The sequence below is a fragment of the Rhinolophus sinicus genome, linkage group LG15 (assembly GCF_036562045.2).
Source record: "Rhinolophus sinicus isolate RSC01 linkage group LG15, ASM3656204v1, whole genome shotgun sequence".
Taxonomy (NCBI): Eukaryota; Metazoa; Chordata; class Mammalia; order Chiroptera; family Rhinolophidae; genus Rhinolophus; species Rhinolophus sinicus.
The window spans coordinates 15,447,493-15,471,031 of NC_133764.1; the positions used below are offsets into that span (position 1 = coordinate 15,447,493).

At 39.4% G+C, this 23,539-nt stretch overlaps 1 protein-coding gene across 2 annotated transcripts in view; it reads left to right on the forward strand.

The window, feature by feature from the left end:
* The first annotated feature begins 302 nt into the window (after nucleotides 1–302).
* The window catches only part of YWHAE (tyrosine 3-monooxygenase/tryptophan 5-monooxygenase activation protein epsilon), a 41,134-nt gene continuing 17,897 nt past the window's right edge, over nucleotides 303–23,539 (forward strand). For both annotated transcript variants that reach the window (XM_019755510.2, XM_019755509.2), the window contains exon 1: nucleotides 303–479. In XM_019755510.2, the coding sequence (XP_019611069.1) occupies nucleotides 416–479 (64 nt within the window). In that variant the 5' untranslated portion in view covers nucleotides 303–415. The remainder of the gene's footprint in view (nucleotides 480–23,539) is intronic.

Below are 23,539 nucleotides of genomic sequence, written 5' to 3' on the forward strand. Positions count from 1 at the left end.
CCAAATCCAGGTGTCGGTTCTCAGTTAGGGTCCAGGCTCCCTCGCTCACTCTCTTTGGGCGCGGTCTGGTCCTGCCTCGCCTCCAGCATCTCTGGCTGCCTTGGGGCCGCTCTCCCGGCCCTCAATCGCAGTTCCCGCCTCAGCGCTCCCGCACACGCTGAGCCCAAGGAGGAGGGGCGTCTAAGCTGGGTCCAGCCCCTTCAGGCGCCCGGCTCTGGGCTCCCGGGCCCGCCCCCCGCGCCAGTTGCCAGGGAGCGGTTGCCATAGAGCTGAGCAGTTGTCCGCGTGCGCAGGCGGAAGTCCCGGATTGAGGCGCCGCCATTTTTGCTGCCGGACGCGGAGGGAGAGGCTGAGAGAGTCGGAGACGCTATCCGCTTCCATCCGTCGCGCAGACCCTGCCGGAGCCGCTGCCGCTATGGATGATCGGGAGGATCTGGTGTACCAGGCGAAGCTGGCCGAGCAGGCTGAGCGATACGACGGTGAGTTGGGGGGGCAACGGGGGGCTGGAATTCTCGGACCCTCTGCCGCCGCCCACAGAGGCCGGGAGCAGGAGACAAAATGGCGGCACCGCCGCCGATCCTGGCCCGGGGACGTGGATTCCAGAAGCAGGAAATGGCCTGCGGTCTCCCGGAGCGGTGGGAGGCCCCAGGCCCAGGAATTTGACCCCTTCGGCGTCCTTCGCCGCAGACACTTGCGAGCCTAGAGGCCCAGGCGATAGGGTGGAGGAGTTGGTTGTAAAATGGCGGCTAGGGGGAGGGCGAGTCCCGGGGCGGGGGAGGGGGAAGAGATGGCGGGTGCTGTCTCCGGGTGAGCAATCCCCAGGGGAGCTTCTGGCCAGTCTTGGGATGTGGAGAACAATTGTGTGGGGTGGTGGGGCAAGAAACACCCGCCACATGGGGGACAGTGGCGACCAGGGGCTGTAGCGCGGGCGCCTTTCAGGGAAATATGGCGGGTGGGGGCGGTGGCTTTTCCCCGGAGGCCCAATGTGGGGCGGCGGCTGTGGAGTCTCACAAAGGAGAAACCTTACGAGCGGAGGTCTTCTTGGGGCTTGTGGTCGGAGGCAGTCTTGAATGAGAGTGGGGGAAGGGGAGAGGGTGGGAATCACTGCAGTTCATCCTTGGGCGGAGGCCAGCTGAGATGCTGCGATCAGATTTCTTTCCCGTAGGCCAGCACACCTTGTAGTGAGGGTTTTTTAGGCTTCACATTCAGCCTCGCTTTCTTCTGGGGAAATCGAGCAAAACCTCCCGCACGCTCCCTCCCTTTCCTCAGACTTATCCCGTAGACCTCGAAGTTCCTGTAATTTTTTTTTGTTTGTCTCTATTAGCTGTGGGTTGTGGTGTCTAGAACATTGAACTGGAAACAAGGAGACCATGACTCTTAGTCCCTTTCTAGTGCCTGTCTGTCTCTGTCTCCCAAGTTTGTTAAAATGACTTTCCTGTTGACACATACCATTATGACAAATGGAAGAAGACCTGTTGAAAAATAAAGTTATTTCAAATAACGTTTAGTAACTGCATTTTGGTTGAGCGCCGGGGCTTGGAATGCGTGTTCTTACCTCATTGGGGATCTTAACCTATCACAAGCACCCAGCTGAGGCTTGGGTTTTTGGATTATGAACATAGAGGGTCCCAGCAGATCCTATGTATATTTTTTTCCGTTTTGAATAAATGGTTTTATGTACAGATTTGAACAGATTTTCTTTGTTCACTGATCCTTCGTCCCTAAAGGTTCTTTCGTCATTTTTCTGAACTTTATATCAAAATGCCCATTGTGTCTGTTTAGTCCATTCCAGGCGGCTGTTTTTAAGTCGTCCCCTCCACCTCCTATTTTGGAACTAGGTACTTGAATTATCTCCACATCCGTTAAAATGTATATAAAAACAAAAAGTTGTATATGATTTCTGTGGTTCTAATGCAGTTGTGGGGTGAGACATTGAAATCAAGTGCCATTGATCTTTAGATTTTTCTTAATTAAGCCACTTATTTTTCAAAATATGTAGGGTCCTTGTTTTCCTTGAATGCCTATTTGTCATGTGCATACCCTCAGGGCTAATCCTAGGGTAGGGTTAGGATTCACGAATTTGAAATTAGGAAAAAAGGCCTGGAACTGAAATCTAGGAAAGATACTACACTAAATTTCCTTCTGTAAATCCTAAAATTGCTATTGGTATTGAACAAGATTCTTGTTGGGAGGGGGAAGGGAATAAGATGGGGAAGTACAGCTCAAGGTCAGATTTGTCTTTATTTCAGTGTGTAAAAAAAGTCAAATGTAGGTGTGCTTGTAATGGAACTCTCCTCTCCCCGCCCATTGCTCCAGATAGGTTCCCCTCTCAATCTACCACTGCCTTTGGCAAAAAACTTTATATTTGAATGCTTTCTGCTCTGTAGGGATTTAGGCTCTGAGTAAACTTGCTGTGATAACCAAAAAGAGGACATGGAGGAAGGTTCTAAAAACTGATTTGGAAGCTCATGATAGTAGTTTGCTAATAAATGACTGTTTGATGATCATGTAATATTTTGGAGTTGAGTACTGAGGATTTTTGACCAAATCTCTTACTGGATGTTCAATATAGGACTCTATAGATAGCCTCATCGTTGCATTGTACACTTTTTGTATCTCCAGGATCTAAAGGGAGGAAGAGATAGGGTTTACCAGATGGGGAGGAACTCCTATGACTGTTGGGCACAAGATAGGGAGGGATTCATTGGAAAGGAAGAAGAGGAAGACAGTCATCAGGAATCAGATTTTTACCTGTGTCCACTCCTTTATTGGGTGCAATAATTCATTGTTGTCTGTGGTGACAAAAAAATGATCCCATAGTTTTGAAAACTTTTCAAGTGTGGGGAGTGGAGGAGGCGAGAATGCATTTGAATGATCTGATTTTGGGTACATGGATATAAATACTGGATATTGTTCCTGCGGTACCTTTATCTTTAATTTTGCATGCTGTGTTGAACCAATACTTACACTTTTTTGTAGCATCATTTAACTCTATCCTGGAAACTTGGAATCAATTTATATGGTTTATTTAATGGTACTGGAGGAAAAGCTAAGCTGTGTTCAGAAAAAGGACAATTTTGGGTTGCAGGTAGGAAATACCTGAAGTTTGGGGCTAGGATTGTTCACCTTGAAGGTTAATCTAGCATCCCATCACTTAATGTCAGTCTTAGCATTCCCGAACTAAGTCTTACTGATTTATATGAACCACTTTAGTACAGAAAAGTGGGGAATATGGCAGGGGGAAAAAGGAGTACTTTTCACATTTTTGAAAGTAGAGAGGTCAGCATGAACTACGTTTGGGTTTGTGGGGTAGTAGCTGGTTTTGTCTTTTCATCTTTCTTGTGATGATTGGCTCCATGTGAAGTAGGGGTAAAGTTTTGGTGTTCACTTGAGTCACTCTGAATGCATTAACCCCAGGAAGGCATCTGTTCTGAGTCACTACATAGCTGTCCTTTTAAAACCCTAGAGCCTCATCTCCTGTTCTGGTAATCAGTGAAGGGTGGGGGCGTGTTTTGAATTAACTTTTTAATATGTCTTGTTAGGAAAAAATGGGTAATAGTAAATGAACTTTATTAATGAGTTTAAAAACACAGGTTAATTATCCGTTCTTGACTGTAGGACAGTAATAATTTTTATTGCTATTTTTGTTAATACTAAAATGGTTATTTCAGTTAATGGAGTTTACCAAATGCATTTTTCAGTCCTGCCTAAACATAAGTGGAATTGGGTAATGCGATTTTTAAAATCCCTCCTACTGGTAGCTTTTAATTTAGTCTTTGTATTTAAAGGAGATGCTCTTGTGTATGCTTTAGACTTTTGTACAGTATTGTGCACTTGGGCATACAAACTATATATAGTATATAATGAAATCATGAATCATTGCAATTTGAGGTGATGGGGTAAATTCTTACTGTGGACATTCCTAGGTCCCCTTTTCACTGTTATATGAAAAATCTCAATTTGAATTCTAGTATGGCAGAAAACACTATGGCAAGTATTAAACTGAGCAAAGTTTGGATTCAGTAAGTACAAGCAAACACATTGAAAGCCCATATAAACAGGCTTTCCATAATTGTTTGATACGTAGCTTGGTCAAGGGAATACGAAATGTTTTAAAGATTTCTTGATTTTAACTTGATATAGCAAGTGAAATTTCAGCCCAGTAAATGTATGTATTTTACAAATGAGTTTCAAATTTGTAAGCAGCTGATCTGAAAGCATGATTTTTTAAAAAAGGGCTGTAAGGCTGATTTTACCAGAATTTTACCTTATATTTAAGAAAAGTGTACTTAAACAGTAATGACAAGGAATAGGATAAAAATTAAAATTTCAAACTTTATGTAATGCCATGTTTATATAGAACTTCTCACAGACCACTTAACAAAAATTTTTACTTATTTCATGTGACATTGAAATAGTGTTACTTCCATTTTTATGGTTCAGGAAAGTGATTTGAGCATATTTAATGATTTTTTTTCTTTTCTGTATCGCATGACTAGTTGTCTAGTAAATGGCAAAGCCAGAAATGGTCTGACCTTTAGACCAGTTTCTCCTGAGCCACTCACAAAAGACGCATGTGTGACTAAGGTGATGTGTGTGTTTATGACTTGACTAGTATTTATTGAAATAGATCAAATGTCTTCGTAATTTTCTAAAGAAACCTTGTGTTTTCTTTCAAAAGCCCATCTCAAGACTCAGTGAATGAAGTGAGAGGGATTTTAGGTAATTTCAGAATGTGTGTTTGCATATAGGTTTCTTGGTTTATCACAGTGTCTCTATGGAGGTGTGGCTAGTGCCATGCATTTCTGTCAAGTACTTTTAAAACATTTTCCCTTCACTTCTGCTTTAATGGATACAGCCCTTAAGTTAATGATGTAATTGTAAAATTTGTAGAAGGAAAGATTGGCAAATAATTCACAAGTATTCTAAGTAGAAGCCTAGATAGCTGTCAAACAATCCATCAAGGGATAGTGAGGAATAGCAACAGAAAGTAGTTAACATTTATTGTGTTCCAAATGGTCAGGTAACAGTTTGATACAGTTAAATACTGACGTATCTGAGTTGACAGATTGATTTGCCAACATAATTTTATGCTTTGAGCTCATTAAATATTCATTCTGGTCACTCCTAGAACAATTTCAGTTCATTTTAATTTACTAAGTTGTAACAACTGCCATAATAAGAGGGTCATCATAATTTATCATCTAAATCAGGATACCTTAAAACGAAGGGGTACCAATTCATAATCAAGTTGTATGCTTAACTGAGATTGTCCTGAGCTGCAAACTTGCCCTGATGGTCATCCAACTTAAGACCATTTTATTACTATTCATTGTTTCATTTAGAGTCATACAAAAGTTTTCTAAGCTTTGTCCATCCTGCTAGAGTGGAGATAATCTTAGATCTAAGTCCTCAGATTGGTTTTCCTCTTTCTTAAATGAAGTCAACATTTGGCAGAACAAGACAAATCAAAGACAAAATGAAAGATTTTCTCCTCCCAGTCCTCAAAACGGGAACTGGAAAAGCCAAGGATATGGTAGCTGCTGAAAATAGAGCTTGCTGGCATATGAACTAGTCATTCTGACTGAGGGTCAAAGCCAAGTATGTTGGTTTTATGTGTGTCTGCCTAGAGCATATGCAGAAAGTTTAAAATACTTGACTTAGGTGTTAGCAAGTGTCTGTCCTAAACTAAGAACTTTTTCCCCAAATAAATTTCTAGTCTCACCCATACCTTGTTATAACCATTCATTTTAGAACAACACTGAATCCTGTGTAGTTTAGAAAACAAATGACCATGATCCTGGTTTATCTTTTGAAATTTAATCTTGACTTGATTATTGCCCTTCTTCCAATGATCCATCACTATAGCTGGGCAGATCTGTTATTGGTAGTCTTGATTTGTGATGAGGTCAGGATTTTATCTAGCTAAAGCAATATGAAATGTGTTTAACTCTTTATATATAACATTCAAAGGAGACACATTACACTATGAGTAAAAGTTATGACTTTCATATTTTGTAAGATGCCGTGTAGTACAAAGGCCTTGGAATTATCTGGATTCCTTGTCTACAGAATGGGAATTAATGATGTCTGCCTTGCCTGCTAATTTACAGGGTTGTCATGAAATTGTGGGGTTTTGTGAACTGCAAAGCATTATTTTTGTCAGCTGGTAGTATTGTGAGAAAGTCCTATTACCCAATATAGAAAATGAAGGTTCAGCTTTATTCCCAAGCAGTATAATCTATACTTTGGCCATGTTCAGATGGTATGTGGTTCTTTTGATACTAATTTTAGGTTAATATTCAGGAGAAAAACCTATCTTCCTAGCAAATATTACTTGTTTGTGGATTTGGGGTGAAAGTTTCCGTGGTATGAAAATATAAAAGTTAATCAGTGTTAAAATATTTGCATGACAGCCGTGTCAGATTTCTGACTAGGAAAATAATACTACAGGTATCCCCTGCTATATGAAAATAAGAGTGTTGTATGAAACCCTTAAGCCAAAACGGTGTAAAGCAAAGCAACGATTACTTTAGGATACATTTTGCTAAGGGCACAACATAAATCTAGATAAACACATGCTCACAGACAAGGTTCATTCAAAGCTATGGTGGTTTGATGCTGAGTGTAGTTCCTAGAAGGAAGTTGTCTGCTACATTCCCTGCTTTGGGTGCGCGCTGCCTCTAATGGCAAAAGCTAAATGGTATTTTTGCTTTTCGCCTTTTTGGTAAAAGCAAAAATCCTCTTCGGATTGCTTTCATTTAGTGAAAACAGGTACTACTAATGTAGGTCTTTCTTAAAAGTGAAGTGGCATCACTGGAACTTTGGAAAGCAGGGCTACCAGCACACAACCAATTTTGTGAAATGTGATTCTAAAGGCTTATTGTAAGTCTTGCACAGTGAATGGGTTCTGATTAATAGAAAGCTACCAATTAAAACTACTTAGTCCTTGGTGGTTTAGTCATTTAAGGATTTTGTGGGACCTTGGAATGGTTGTTATGAATACCTTTGTGTTGTAGAAATGTTGTTTATTTTACATAAGAATTTGTGTGATTTTATTAATGCAAAATAAGTTAAACTATAAATTAGTAAAAACTTAGGATTGTTATGAAAATTTCAAAACATTGTGTGCTGTCTGACTAGGAAAATATCAGTGACAGTTGATTTTGCTTCTAATAGATTTTAAAAAGGTATTCATTAATGAAATATTTTTTCTGTGCGGAATAGACTTTCGTACAATTTAAAAATGTATTACTCTGAAAGTGCTGAAATTTTGATGAGGGTTTCTTGGCTGTTCAAAGACTTAGGAAAAGAAATCAAGTTAATAATAAATCTGAATAAATAGCATAACCCTTCTTTTAAACTGTATCAGTGCAAGGGTTATTTCTGTCACTTTTTTCCTGATGTATTCCAGACAACTTTTTTAATTATTAAAGTTTATTGGGGTGACAATTGTTACTAAAGTTATATAGATTTCAGGTGTAAAATTCTGTAATACATTATCTACATATCATATTGTGTGTTCACCACCCAGAGTCCGTTCTCTTTCCATCACCATATATTTGATTCCCTATACCCTCATCTACCTCCAAACAAAATTTTGTTTTGTTTTTTTCCTTAATTCTACAAAAATTATGAAAAGAGATTTAGACTTGGAGCTCTCTTTTCCCCCTATATGTCAGTGTCTTAGGTCGTTTACCTCCTGAAACTCTTACTTTATACCTCTACCTCCTCTGCACCTCATAGTAGCTTCTTAAATTCTAAGAGGAGAGATCTCTTAATTTTGATGTAGTTAGAACCATCCCCGCCCTCCCCACCTCAGTTTTCAGACTGATGGGAGTGATACCTTTCTGCACTCAAAATTGTAGAATCTGGATAAAAGGTTGTCTTGTTCTTTTTTTTTTTTAATCTAGCGGAAGCTAATTGGGAAAGTTTTTAAGTTCTTTAGAAGGCTAATTTTTTTCCTCGGTCTAGAGAAAGTAGGAGTTGATTTTAGAGAGTCTCTGTTTAGCTTGGTACGTGAAGAGGAAAAACTATATATATAGTCGAGTGTCAAGATTGTGTTTTGGGGGGGTGGGAGATGAGGGTAAGGGGGATCAAATATATGGTGATGGAAGGAGAACTGACTGGGTGGTGAACACACAATGGGATTTATAGATGATGTAATACAGAATTGTACACCTGAAATCTATGTAATTTTACTAACAATTGTCACCCCAATAAACTAAAAAAAAAAAAGATTGTGTATTGGAAAGCCTTAGTTTTCAGACTATTAAAAAGAAATTCCAAAGCCCTTTGACAAATACATCTTGAGTGCTAACTATGTACCAGGCACCGTTCTAGAAACTTGGTATTCATCAGTAAATACAATAAGACAAAAGATCTTTTCAAGAGCTTATGTTGTAGTGAATGTATAAATGCTTTTTAAAAATTATACTTTTGTTACTAGGTGTAATTAAGAGTTAATTTGAATTAGTCAGTAACCATGGAGTTTGCTATAATGTAGGGTGCTATACCTGGTGCTGGTACCCGTGCCATATCCAAAAGACTGTAGAAAGCTACATGTCTTTTTTCATTGACTACTAGTGTCAAGTGGCCCTAACAAATTGAAAAGGTTCTTTAAAAGTTTATTTTCATTGTGATAATAAAATCTAATAAAAATACCATCTCCTATGTCGCGTGCTTGCTATTCTCTCAATCCTCAAAAACAACCCTGCAAAGTAGGTACCACCCATTTATGGATAAAGATTCAGAACCTAGGAAAGCTGACAACAAATAGTAACATCACTGGGATTTAGCCAAGTCTTTTTCGCTTCCAAGCTGATATTCCATTCATTTCCATACTTGTAAGCAAACATTAATCCAAACTGTTTGAAACTTTCTGTTCTTTAGATTTTAATTTTATAACTTACAAGTTGCTATGAACAGTCTTTTGCCTTAATTTTTCTATTTAGTGTTTTCTTCCATATATGAAGATGACAGAGGGGTATGTAGGTTGAATATATTTTCCAGTGGAGATGTAACAAGAGATAGTAAAACTAGCACTGGACCAGAAGTCATTAAATTTAGGGGAGGTCTGTGATGTCCATGTTTTATTTGACTATTGTCCCTTTAGACATGTCATTTAGTCTCTGGGCCTTTCTTATCTGTATAATGAGATTTCTTTTCTGAAAGCTACTTTATACACTGAATTTGCAGGCTGAAACTTCTGTGACCAGCAGTTAAGGGCTATGAAACAAATCTAAATTAAGTGCAATCTATAACGGGGTTCTATTCCAGCCAATTTAGCTACTGGTTCATTTAATAGAGAGACTCCCATTCTCTAAATTTGCATTTATATTGTTGTGTTGAGTGAATTATAAGGTTGAACTAGATGAAATCGACCGTTTCAGTCATGTATGGTTCAGCCTAGTGTGAAGTGGTGGGTGCAAGGTCTCAAGCGTTTCAGGAAGCAGCAGGATTATTGAGGGACGGTACATGAGTACTTTCTTCCGGAGGTTAGTTTTGCTTTTTGTACTTACTAAATTGATTTTATCTACGTTTCCTTTCTAGGTCTGCTGCTGCTTTTTTTCTCTTTGTCTCAGAATAGTGGATTCAGATTTATGCTGTTTGCAATTATTTTAATGCAGTGCTTTCCGGGTTACTGTGTAGTACAACTTCTGGAACTGTGCAACATAGGGACCCAGATATTTTGATCATTTTGGAGAAAAGGTGGTACATAAAATACTTTTTCCCCCAAACAAAAGTAATAGAATTTACTTTTTTTTTTTTTTTTTTTGCTTGTTTTCAGAATAAAGAGGATGGAAAAAAAGGCCCGTTTTCTTTCCAGGAGAGAATTATCTCAGTGGTATACTTCACGGTTGATAGAATGCAGTTGTGACAAAATGTTTGGATTTATTAGATTATGCAGTAGTAATAAGCTTCCTTAGCTGTAGCCAGTAGAATCCCATTTATTAATGTGGAATTTTTCTTACTGTTACTTATTTTAAAGAACTGCTATCCTCCTTTACCCTCCCTCAGTGTGAGAGTGTGTCTTTCTGGCTTTGAAAGCTAACTAGCCCTTACTCCTCAGCATCCTCGCTTTTACACATGGCCAGTGGATATGTTGAAGTGTTACTGTTTAATCAAGAATAGAGAAATTAAACAACGTTGAGCATTAGAAAAAATACCACTGCTTGTGACTCCTTGATATATGAGACTAAAGCTTTAGCTTTATTAAAAAGGGCTGAATATGAAAGAAGCTCTGGGACCTTATTGTTAAATACAGCAACATGGCACTCCACTACTTCTTCATGTACTTTTTCAGTAGGTGACTTTTCAGGCAGTATTTTGGGGACATTGAGGAATGACTACAGGGAACTTTGGCTTTTTCCCCTTGATAAGTTGCAGTTAAATCCGTGTTTTTCCTGCTTCCGAACAGTTAATAAATATATAGCATTAACCTGATCCTTTATCTGTATTCATTTTTTACCACTGAAGCTTTCTTACGCCTTCTTGACCCCTTACCTTTCCTCGTTTCAGAATGCTCTCGCCAGCATTTCTTTGGGAGTCATTTTTGTCTTTTCCTTTTATCCTGTTTATCACACTGCATTAATGTTCTAATTTTCTTTTCTCCACTTCTAAAAACTAAAAGAATTTTAGAACATTAGTATTATTCCATTTAGCAGTCTATTTTAGTTCTGCATGATTTTGAAGACAATTAGGTTAGGAGGATGTTTGGTTTGCTCTTATTTTAGAAGCCTTCAGGTGAAGATTATCAAGTAGACTTATTTCACTAAGATGTGATTTAAAGTATACTTTTTTTCTCTTATTTTTATATGATGTTCAGGTTTTAAGCTTAAATCTGAAAGTGATTTTTTAAAATTTACTTATACTTCTGAAGCAGAGGAATTTAGGATGATGGTCATTAAAAATAGTAGCTGGTTAAATTGCATTAAAAGTGATTTGGGCAACTTGGATATTTTCCAGCTAAAGTATTCAATGCTATATATTTTCTGCATTTTTTTTTTCAATATAGACATATTTACATATTCATGGAACATTTTAAAAATCAGAGGTGGGAAGAAAACTTGTAGTACCTGGTATTTTCTGTGAAGAAGTGTTTTGTTGTTTCTGTTTCCTTGTGTGTTATATTTCATTGTGTGTTGTATACATCTTTATATCTGCTTTTGCTTAAGTTCGTATCATGGACCTTTTTCTTATGAGCTGTTGTAAATATTTTTATTGGCTACATAACATTCAGCAACAAACTAGTATGTTTTTGGCTAGTACATTGCTAGTAACACTGCAGTGAAATACTCATATCCCAAATACAATTTTCTGTAATTTGGGTTGCTTAGGAAAGATTCTGAGAAGTGGAGTTTTCTGGTCAAAGTAAGTGAACCTGAAGCTTTGGCTTGAGTGCTTCCGTTCTCTGCAAGGATTTTTCTGTTTGTAGTACCACCACTTATGAATGCGTAGTGCATACTTTTTCGTGCTACAAAAACTCATTTATTTCAATACTTTAAATGTTAAAGCGTGAAGTACATTTTCCCCCACCTTTGTCTTAATTTTTTTAAATTATAAAAGCAAAAATTAAAAGTAAAAAAAGTCAAACAGCTACAGGCATACCGAGTAAATACTGACATCTACTCTGCCCTTCCAGAAATAACTATTAATGGTTTGAATATACTTTAAGAACTTCCTCTGTGCTCAAGTGCCAGTGCATTTATAAACACAAAAACACCTTTTTATTGACTCCAATATGCTGTTGATATAAGATTGCATCATTAATAAAGGAAATACTGCCGATTTTACCATGACACACCACTAAGAAAAATCGTGATTTTGGAGATGTTAATGTGAAAAAACGTTTCCTAATATAGATGATGTATACTGTATTGTTCTATAGAAATAACATACGTTATTCAGCAACATGCTTTTTACCCTCAACAAAACATTGTGAATATAAAAAAGCTTTTAAAAACAAAATTGGACCGTTTTAGCCAGATGAACATGAAAACTTAAAAAATGTATGGTTTGTTCATCTGGGCCAGTCTCTACCTTTAAAAAACAAAACTGTTCCGACGGATTTTAGTGTGCAGCCAGGGTTCAGAACCATTGGAATAGATCATTTCTCAAATGCCTGACTGAATTCAGAATCATTGAGAGTGCCTATTAAAAGTTTGGGCATTTGAGACAAAAAAGATGCACATGCCTGTGGCATTCAGATACTGCCATCCTGAAGGCACCCCAAGCCCCACAGAGCTGTCTACTCTGGCATGGCTGATAGCAGGGATGAGGCTGGGGAGATCTGAGTTGGGGAATCAGAGCTTACATTTGCTGTTTCACTTTTTTTTTTTTTAATTTATTTTTTTAATTAAATTTATTGGGGTGACAATTGTTAGTAAAATTACATAGATTTCAGGTGTACAATTCTGTATTACATCATCTATAAGTCCCATTGTGTGTTCATCACCCAGAGTCAGTTCTCCTTCCATCACCATATATTTGATCCCCCTTACCCTCATCTCCCACCCCCCACCACCCACTCCCCCACTTTTTTTTTAAGTGTCTTTTTTTTGAGGGGGGAAGGGAGGGGGAACAGGACTTTATTGGGGAACAGTATGTACTTCCACGACTTTTTTCTCCAAGTCAAGTTGTTGTCCTTTCAATCTTAGTTGTGGAGGGTGCCGTTCAGCTCTAGGTCCAGTTGCTGTTTTCTAGTTGCAGGGGACGCAGACCACCATCCCTTGCTGGAGTCGAACCGGCAACCTTGTGGTTGAGAGCCCGCGCTCCAACCAACTGAGCCATCCGGGGCTCAGCGGCAGCCCAGCTCAAGGTGCCATGTTCAATCTTAGTTGCAGGGGGCGCTGCCCACCATCCCTTGCGGGACTTGAGGGATTGAACTGGCAACCTTGTGGTTGAGAGCCCACTGGCCCATGTGGGAATTGAACCGGCGTCAGCCTTCGGAGTTAGCACGGAGCTCCAACTGCCTGAGCCACCGGGCCGGCCCTGCTGTTTCACTTTTTGATCCAAAAAGGAGAGTTTTAAAAGTAAATAGTAGAGATGCCAAGATGGCCACAGGAGGTAAACGCTGTGCTTACCTTCTCTCGTGACCACATCAAAATTAGAACTAAACTACAAAACCATCATTGAGAATTGCCTGAAATCTTGCCGAACCGAAGCTCTACAGCTAAAGATGTCAAAAGAAGCCACCTCAGGACTGATGGGAGGGGCCAAGATGCGGGCCGGGCTGGTCCCACACCCATGTGTGACCATTAAAGATTAAGAGGGATATTCAGCTGTGGAGGTCCCCCCCCCCCCCCAGGAGCGAGAGCTCCCAGCCCCACTACAGCCCAGGGTTCCAGTGCCGTGGAGAGAAGTCCCCATAATTTCTGGCTGTGGAAACCACCGGAGATTGTGACTGAGTGAGACGGAGTGAGATGGAGGGCGACTGCACTCCCAGGCCATCCTCTTAAAGGAACCACACAGAGACTTACCCACCAACGGAATCACTTGCTCTGAACTCCAGCGCTGGGCAACAGCTGGAAAGGCGGCAGGGACATACGGTGGGAACTGAGTTGTGTGGCTTGGTACGGGGGCTAGGGAGGTGCTTTCTCCTGGATGGAGGAGCTGGCGGAGGCAATTATTTCTTTGTTGAGCCCTCCCCCTTCCTGGTGTGCAGACCCAGGTGGCTGCCATATCTGAGTCTGTTTGTTCTCCAGGCCCCGGTCATTGGAGACCCAGCCCTGCTTACCCTTCAGGCACACCCAAGCCACTTGCAGTGGCTTTTTGGTACAAATCACCTGGCTTAGCTCAAGCTGCAGACTTTCCTAGGGCCTCAAAGGTTCTCAGAACCCAGACAAGCAGCATCTGGCTTGAGCATATCCTGTACCTCTTGCTGAGCAGCCCTAAGCTCAGCACTAGCAGCAGCCAGTGGTTCTCGGCTTGGCCTCTCAAGGTGCATCCAAGCACAGCACGGGTGGCAGTCATCTGTGGATTTCTTTGTGGGTCATGCTCAGGTGGGCTATGGGCTGTGGCTGAACTTGACCTATAGTGGATCCCCCCCTCCAAGATGGTCCTGGGCTGGCGGCACCCCCCCCCCCCATGGCTAGTTTTAAAACGAGATGGAGCATCACCTGGTCATTTCAAAGTATGACCACCCAAGGGATGGATTGGGCAGGCATCAGAGTCGTGTTGAGGCAGATCTGCTCTGTAAGGTCATCCCCTGTACTATAATTCCTCCACTGTAGTCATGGCCAGTCATCACAACCAGTGAGCCCAAGGGTCAGTCCCTCCCATTGATGTGCAGTTATCAACCAAGGCTGAACTACAGGAGTGCACACACAACCCACACAAGGGACACACTTGGAATGTGTGGCTCAGGTGACCAGAAAGACTGCCACTACTACACAGCATACCTACTACGTAAGGCCACTCTACTAAGCCCAGGAGACATACAGCTCTACCTAATACATAGGAACAAACAGGGAGGCCGCCAAAATGGGGAGACAAAGAAACATGTCCCAAATAAAAGAACAGAACAAAGCTCTAGAAAAACAACTTAGCAAAGTGGAGACAAGCAATCTATCCAATGCAGAATTCCAAACACTGGCTATAGGGATGCTCACGGATCTCAGGGAGATCTTTAACAAAGAGATAGGAAACATAAAAATGGAGACAGTAAACATAAAGAACCAGTAAGAAATAAAGGATACAATAGTGGAAACGAAGAGTATAGTATAGGGAATCAACAGATTAGATGAAGCCGAGGTTTGAATCAGCAATGTAGAAAATAAGGTAGCAGAAAACACCCAACCAGAACAGCAACAAGAAAAAATCCAAAAGGGGCCTCAGGGACATCAAGCATACCAACATTTGCATTATAGGGGTACTAGAAGGAGAAGAAAGAGAGCAAGGAATTGAAAACCTATTTGAAGAAATAATGACAGAAAACTTCCCTAACCTGGTGAAAGAAATAGATATACAAGCCCAGGAAGTGCAGAGAATCCCAAACAGGCCAACACCAAGACACATCCTAATTAAAATGCCAAAGGTTAAAGACAGAATCTTAAAAGCAGCAAGAGAAAAGCAGTTAGTTGCCTACAAGGGAGCCCCCCTAAGATTGTCAGCTGATTTCTCAACAGAAACTTAGAAGGTGGGAAGGGATTGGCAGGAAATATTCAAAGTGATGAAAAGTAAGGACCTGTAACCAAGAGTGCTCTACTCAGCAAAGCTATCATTTAGAATTGAAGGACAGATAAAGAGCTTCCCGACCAGAAAAAGCTAAAGGAGTTCATTATCACCAAACCAGTATTACAAGGAATCTTAGAGGGACTTATTTAAGATGGGAGGGGGTTAGGGATGGGTGAAAAGGGGAAGGGATTAAGAAGTACAAATTGGTTGTTACACAGTAGTCACGGGTATGTAGGGTATAGAATAAGGAATATAGTCAATAATAATGTAATAACTGTGTGGTGCCAGTTATTAGATCTATCAGGGTGATAGATGGGAATGGGGTTGGGGGCAGGGTGAAAAAGGTGAAGGGATTAAATACAAATTGGTAGTTACAAAATAGTCACGGGGATGTAAAGTTTAGGGAATCAGTAACATGGTAAAAACTAGGTATAGTGCCAGATGGCACTAGTTAGAGGGATCACTTCCTAAATTACATAAATGTCTAACCACTGTCCTATACACTTGAAACTAATATAAAATAATGTTGAATGTCAACTCTAATTGAAAATTAAAAAGGGGAAGAGATCAATAATATTGTGATAGCGTGGTAATAACCATATAGAGCTAGGTGGGTACTATTGAATAACTGTGATGTACACCTGAAACTAGTATACTAATTGTATGTTAGCTGTATTTCAATAAAAATAAAAGTTTGGGCATTTGGTCTGTGTACTCTAATGCGTATCTCTGGGTATACAGCTGGGTTTGACTAGCTGACCTTGTAAAGCTCCTGTCTAGAGCTCATCTCAGCTTTTTTCAGCAGTTAATTTCCAGGGATCCTGAGTTTGAGAATATTTGAATCTTTATGGCAATACTGCACAGCTTTTTTTTCTAGTTTTTGTCAAACAATGGCTAATGGTTATGTGGATATATTTGCCTTAGTGCAGTATTAGAGGGTTACTACTGTTGTGCAAATGATTAAATATTTAACATAAGTTTAAATTCATAGATGCTAATCAAATTTAACCTGATTTTAAAAAACATTATTAATAACTATCTTAGTTTAGAGTTGCACTACATACCTGTGGACTTCTTAGTATTTCTTTTGTTGATTATAGCTTGTTTATTTCTATCAGTTCTCCCTGTATCTGTCTCTATTTTTATATTCTATTTTGGTTAGTTGATACGATTAGGAATTCCCCTCTCCCCCTTCAGAAGTATCCCTAAGGATTTTTCCTGTAAATCCTTTCTTGGACTTTTTAATCAATAGTTAACTTATTTAGCGTGTGTTGGGGAATGAGTTTCCCCTTGTGAATGATAAAATAATTATAATACCTAATATAGAGGACTTTGTAGTCTAGTTTAGGGAGAACTGTGGCTGAAAACGTGAATGGTTATTGCCAACTTCTGTGATGCAGGAATTTTAGAGAAGAGGTACCAAAGGCATTACGGGCAGTAGTTGTCAGGGATAACTTGAGTGATAGATGGGATATTTATTGGGGTGGAGAAGATTTTGGATGGTGGGAGAAGGAGGTTTTTTCAGGTATATCATCAAAAATACAGCTGTGGGATGAAGCATATGAGGCCTAAGAATGGGCCTTTATCTGGGCTTCAAAGAAAAAAATGGAGCCCGATTATACAAAAGGCTTTATTAGTTTCAGATTCTAAGTTCTGTGTTCTTTATTCAGCTCATTACTGTCGCAAGCACATTGTTAACACTTCTCTAAGTGCTTATGTCCTTTTGGATTTCTGTGTGTGTGTGTAATTTTGGAAGACAGGCAAGCCAAGAAAAGAAAAGAATTTTAACGTATTGTTGACTTCCTGTTATGTGCCAGAGAGTTTTCTATGCAATCTCATTTGAACTTGTATAACCTAGTAGGAGGTATCTCCCACGTTGTAGATGAGGAAACCAGCTCAAAGAGTTTAAGTGACGTAGGTCAAATAGCACTTAATTAAACACCAAGCCAGAATGAAAATCCAATCTGGATCTTTCTGGCTATAAAGATGGTGTTTTCCTACTATGCTGTTTCCCAAAGTGTGTGTGTCTTTTGGTCCACCTTGTATTCCACCTAATAAGAGTGCAAGTGTTAGGTAGATATGACAAGAACAGTGCAAGTGTTACTAAAATAGAATGGAACCTCTGAGGCTTCCCAGACCTCCTGTTTTCTGTTTTAGCATCCTGTTTGTTTCTTAGTACTCAACACTAAATGAACTTAGGTGTCAGATTATTAATCTTGTCCACTTTAAGCCATTTAAACCTTTGCTTAAAGAAAAATCCCAGATCTTGCCAAATTGTTTACTTCAAATTGTTCCTTCCTTGTAACTCTTTTTAACACACTCTTTAAGATACTGTCATAACATTTCGCTGGTTTTAACTAATGATAGATAGCTAGTGATTACTACTATAGCATTTTATGTCCCTAGGAAAACACATTTCTCTTAAAGCTACAAATCTTAGGTTTTTATTGCATCCTTAGATCCTTTCCACATTATTTGCTATTGGAATTAAGTAAATGATTTTTTTGTAGATTGAATTACAATTTTGAGTAATGTAAAAATCTTAAGTTGTGTTTTAGCATCCCACAGATCTTGTAAATGATTTGGAAATACACTCACAAAAGTGCAAATAGCCTTTCTAAGTGATGGCATCACAAACTTTGAGCACACTTAAGCTGCTGAATTATTTATGATGAAACTAAAAACTGTCAAATTTGGCAGGGATTTAATATTTAGCAACCAATGTAAGTCAGTTTAGCTATCCGAGAATATTTCGTAACCAGCTTAATCTGATAGGTTTATTAGAGTGTAGCTCTGACAAGTCAAATTTCTTCTCCATGCTTTATGGTACAAAACTGATGTCTCCATTAGGAGAATATTAGTCAGTATGATAGAGAAAATGCATGGTATTTCATTTAGGAAAATTTTAGTCCCTATCTATATATCCCTAAATGTTAACAGCAGTCGTTCTTTGCTACCAAGATATTTAGATATTTTAGAACTCTGTAAAACAGAAAGATGTCAGTGAATTATCTATGAATTGACTATGTTTGGTGATTGTCCAAATTTTGCTTAGCTGATAATTTCACTTACTCCTTGGAAGTTGTCTCAAGTCCTCAGATCATTTGAGAGCAACGTAACACTTGGACATTGATATAGGTAACTTTCTACAGAAAGGCCCTTACTGATTTCATGAGATCAGACGTATCTTGTGTAATTCTCTTCTTCTCCTGCTTCTCTTGTGTAATTTTGACTATTCCTTTTTAAATAAAGATTATATTGTGAATTCCTCTTAAATTTAGTACCTTGGAAATTTTTCTCCCACCAAATTTGTGTACTTTCTTTTTTATATCAAATTCAATATAAACAATTTAACTTGGGACTTTTTTTGTTAGTTTTGTTTTTTTCTTTTTTCTGATTTGGGGCATTTTAAGTTGTTGCTTTGATGCCATTAACTATAGACAAAATTTGTGGTCTGCATTATTTGCCCATAGTCCTATGTTCCTATATGTATCTCTGCTCTTTTAAATAATGTCTGATTTTACTTGACAGCCTTTTTTATTTTAGTGTCGTTTCATTGGCTATTTTTTTTTTTTTTTAAAGGTATGTTGAGACATTGGAGTGTTCCCAACCTCCTTTTCCCAACTTCTTGTACTTAGTAGGGTCATGTGAACTGTTTGGCCAGTGAAATGTGAGCAGAGGTTATATGTGTAATGTGTGTAGGGCAGTGAACAAAACCCTTTCTTGATTCTTCTGTTTCTCCCCTTGCTTCCCTTACCAGGGAAGCCTCAGTAGCAAATGGTCCAACTCCAAGATGGTGGATGCTCACTTAAACATTTAAGTGAGAAAGAGGCCTTTGTTGTGTAAAGCATCTGAGATTTGGGGAGTAATTTTGTTTCTAAGAACACCTATGCTATCTTGTGGGGAGAGTCATCAGTCACAATTCAGAGCTATTGATTCTTTAGAAAAGGTTTAGAACGTGTTTAGTGTCTCTTGTGCTTTCAATTTTGAGATGCTATTAATAAGTAGGTTACATCCAGGTTTCTCTGCTTTCCAGAATCTTAGGGGAGGCAGAGCTGTTTCAGAATTATGTGCCAGCTTCTCAAAAAATGAATGAAGTCATCCTTTGGCTGGTTTGTTAAATACGTACATGCCATATGAAGGACATTTTGCTTTCGTGGCGTGCTTCAGTCTGAACGAATCATAACACTGTGCACGCTAATTCTCTCGTGGAGATCCTTCTTTTTCATTCCTTAATTTCTAAACCACATCTCTTCAGAGCTAAGTTTTGAGATTTTTAAGGCAGACATTTTATCACGTTAAGTTCTCTGGCCAGCCTGAGCTCTTTTATTTTAGGTCTTTTAGTTCTCCCTTTGGTCCTCAATCTAGCTATCTCATAACTGTTGCTGGCGTAGGTCTGGGTTCCTTTTTGGTTATTTTTTTAGTTGCAGACCCCTCCCCCATGCAGACATCAGGTTTTCCTTTGCTGCTGTACTTCTCTTTTCTCACTTTTAGCCCAGAAGACACATTTTTACTACATATGGTACAAGAGCCATTCATCTTCATACAGGGATCCTAGCTCGCAGTGTTAATAGTTTCTTTGATAATCATAAGATGGGAACATTCTTAAAATCTAAACTGTTGACACTCCCTAAGTTTTTTCCTTTATCATCAAAGGATAAAAGACTCTTCCTCAGCAATTGGGAAGATCCTTCAATATATGTTCTCTTCCCTTGTTCTCTTCTGGTGCAGAATGGCTTTCTGTGATGGTGAATCTTTTTATTGTACTTATCATTATTTCCAAGTGTTCAGTTGTTTTGTGAAGTGTCTATAAGGTAATAGTCATCATGTGATAAAGGAAAACTCAATGTGAGGGAAAGGATGGTGGCATTTTATTGAAAAGTACAGATCGTACCCTACCATTTTTGATTTAACAATAGATCTTCCTCTTTTGTGCTCTTGTTTAATAGAACTATTATACTATCTCAGAGGGTAAAGACTTATCTGTATGTCAGTCCAGGTGTATGCATATAAAATATATTCTGATGGATCCCAAACTAACAACCACCAACCATGCCTGATAACTAACAGTTGGTCTGAAGAGATTTTTACAAAGGTGAATTTTATAGTTTTGCAATTTACAGAGGTACCTTGCTTTTTCGCCACACTTTTTCCCTGTGATAGTTTTGTGTTACCCCTAAGATAACTTCTCATTCTTTCCATTTGACATAGTGATTTGTGAAGCTTGTCTTCTTGCAAGCCAGAAATAAATTTATTGTCTGAAGTTTCTTCTCATGTTTGTTCGGAGGAGTTTCTTTTCAGCAGTCCCCAGGCATCTGAAGATTCCACTGCCATCATGGTCACGTCTGTCATCTGGATTACTTTTTATTGAGAAAGGGACTGCAGAGTTTGGGGCAGAGCTACTTATCTTAGTCTTTTTGTGTGTGTGTGTTAAAATACACTTAACAAAATCCGCCATCTTAACCATTTCTAAATGTACAGTTTAGTGGTATTAGATACATTCACATTTTTGTGCAGCCATCCACCATTCGTCCCAATAACTCTTAAACTGAAACTGTACGCATTAAACAGTTCCTCCATTCTCTCCTTCCCGCAGCCCCTGGAAACTATCATTATACTTTCTGTCTTTGTGATGTTAACTAATCTAAGGACATCGACTAAGTACAGTTAATGCAGTATTTGTATTTTGTGACTGGCTTTTTTGTCTTAGCATTAATGTTCTCAAGAGTCATCCATGTTGTAGCATATTGTAGAATTTCCTTTCTTTTTAAGGGTGAATGATATTCCGTTGTATATACACACACCTCCTTTTGCTTGCGCATTCCTCCATCAGTGGAGACGGGTTGCTTCCCCTTTTAGCTGCTATGCGTAGTGCTGCTTTGAACATGTGTGTACAACTATCTCTTCAAGACTCTGCTTTCAGTTCTTTTCACTATATACCCAGAGATTGTAATTGCTGGGTCATATAGTTCTATTTTAAATATTTTTTGGGGAATCACCTTACTGTTTTTTTACATAGCAACCATACCATTTTACGCACCCACCAACAGGGCACAGGTCCATTTTCTCCACATCATCATCACTCCTTGTTTTTTTAAATAGTAGCCATCCTAATGGGTGTGAGGTGCAGGATCATCTTAGTGGTTTAAAGAAAAGAAGAGCTCGTTCCTCTTAAATGGTTTTGCTGTAGGAGCTCTTGATTGGGACTCAAATCTGGTTATTGTATAAAGTGGCACTTTTCTATTTTCTGTTATAGGTTGCTTTGATGGGCTTATCCCCCTCCCCCCCGCCCCTTTTAATACCAGCCAGCCACTTTATAAAAGGCAGGTTAAAACCCTATACATTCTGCCTGCCTTTGACAAGTCAGTAAGGCTTCTATATACAGTATGCAGGGTTCTCAGGCTATCCCCAAATACCTTGGCTCTTATACTGTATAATGAAATGGTGTCGGTTTTTAGTCCTTTCTTATACAAGATCAGATCATATAATATTAGATACTTTATATTTTAAGTCTCTGTAGATGCCAGTCTTTTTTCCCCCCTCCCGCCTTCCTCTCCCCCCCCCCCCCCAGCTCTGAGTCAAGCCATTGTTCTTGGTCTAGCTGTGGAGGACACAGCTCCCTGACCCATGTCAGTACGGTATTATGAGCCTTGTGCTCTCTCCGGCTGAGCCAGTCGGTCGCCGGCCACCGGCCGGCCGGTCATCACGGCTCACGGCATCTCGCGCTGGTTGCTGGCTGCTCATGCTGACCACCGGCCTCTCACGGCAGCACATGCTGCCCACTGGCCGCTCACCGGCAGCCCAGCTATTGTTCTCAATCTAGCTAGAGGGTGCAGCTCCCTGGCCCATGTGGGAATCGAGTGCTCTCCAACCACCTGAGCCACCTGACAGCCCCTAGATACCTTAGTCTTGTTAGTTGGTAATATTTTATGTATAGGCATTTTTCTAAAATGTGGTAACATAGGAAACCTGTAGTGAATTCCCTCTTACATGCTGGGGGTGCCAAAAAAATAACATTTTAAGAAAGGAAAAAAAGCTATTACTATATACTGATAACAAAAGATGAATACAAGTCACATTTGACTTCCGCAATTAAAAGCGGTGCTCAAAGTGGTTACCATCAGCGTCCAGACACTTCTGATTACGGCGAACTGCTTAAACAACGTTGACCAAAGGGTTAACGTTGCTTAAAATGTGTATTCATTTTTTTGGCACCCCTGATATATATTTAACGAACAGACCTCAGACCTTCAGGATGGTTTTTGGGCCTCAGAGACTTCTTTAGGGAGAGACATAATAAAATTTTCTTCTAAATAAAATGGGCTGCAGCAAAGGGCCTATTGAAATTGCTGAGAAAAGACTGTATAGAGTCTGGTTCTATCTAGAGAGGATCCTTAAACAGGTTTCATTTACCTAGGACAGTCAAGCCCACCAGAATGTATTTTTCAATCTCAATTTAACATAGTGTCTTACCCTCTTCATTCTTTCAAGTATTTGTGTGCCTTTTGTGGCATTAGATATTGTGTTCCTCTTTATAGAGATAGAAAGATACACACAGTTCATGTCCTTTTAGAAAGGTAAAATTTGATGGGAAGAAAAACACTGATCCTTAACATAGGGAAATACAAACATGGATTGGAGAGCATAGGAACGTTTCACAGAATATGATGTTTGAGTTTGATCCAGGAAGATAAACAGATTCGTAGGCAAAGAGGAAATGTCATTGGCCTACTGATCACTTTTACGTAAAGTAAACACAGGACCTTCAGAAGCTTAAGTGACTGAACCTTTTTAAGGCAGTGTTTGATGCTAAGGCTCTTTACTTGCGGAACTCGGGGCGATTGCCCTCAATGTTCTTAGACTTAAGAATTTGTTTCTATGAACACTCTACTTGGAAAGTTAGTAGAATGTGGTTGTTAAGATCTCAGGTGCTTAAGTTTGATTGTCTAAGTTTGAATTTTGGTTTTACCACTTATTAGCTGTGTGGCTTTAGGCAGGTTACTCTTAGTTTCAGTTTTCTGTCTTTAAAGTCAAGATTGTGAGTTGTAACAGCTGACAAACATTTTTTGTTTCCATGTTGGGAGAAATTATGGTTATGAGCTGGTATGTTTTGGTACAAGGCACGTGAATCGTGTCAGCCAGTACAGAGCGCGCTCCTTTCCCCATGACGGATTGTGAACAGTTTGTTTCCATTCTGACCTTGCCTCTCACTAGGAACTGGAGAATTAGGCCTTGTGGTAGATTGTAGTCAAGTGTAGATGTGCCCCCTTGTAGATCTTGTACTTTGTTTTTAAAAGATAATTGAAACTCAGAAGAGACTTGTTTTAACCAGCTTTCAGAGACAATCTTGGGATGTGGATGT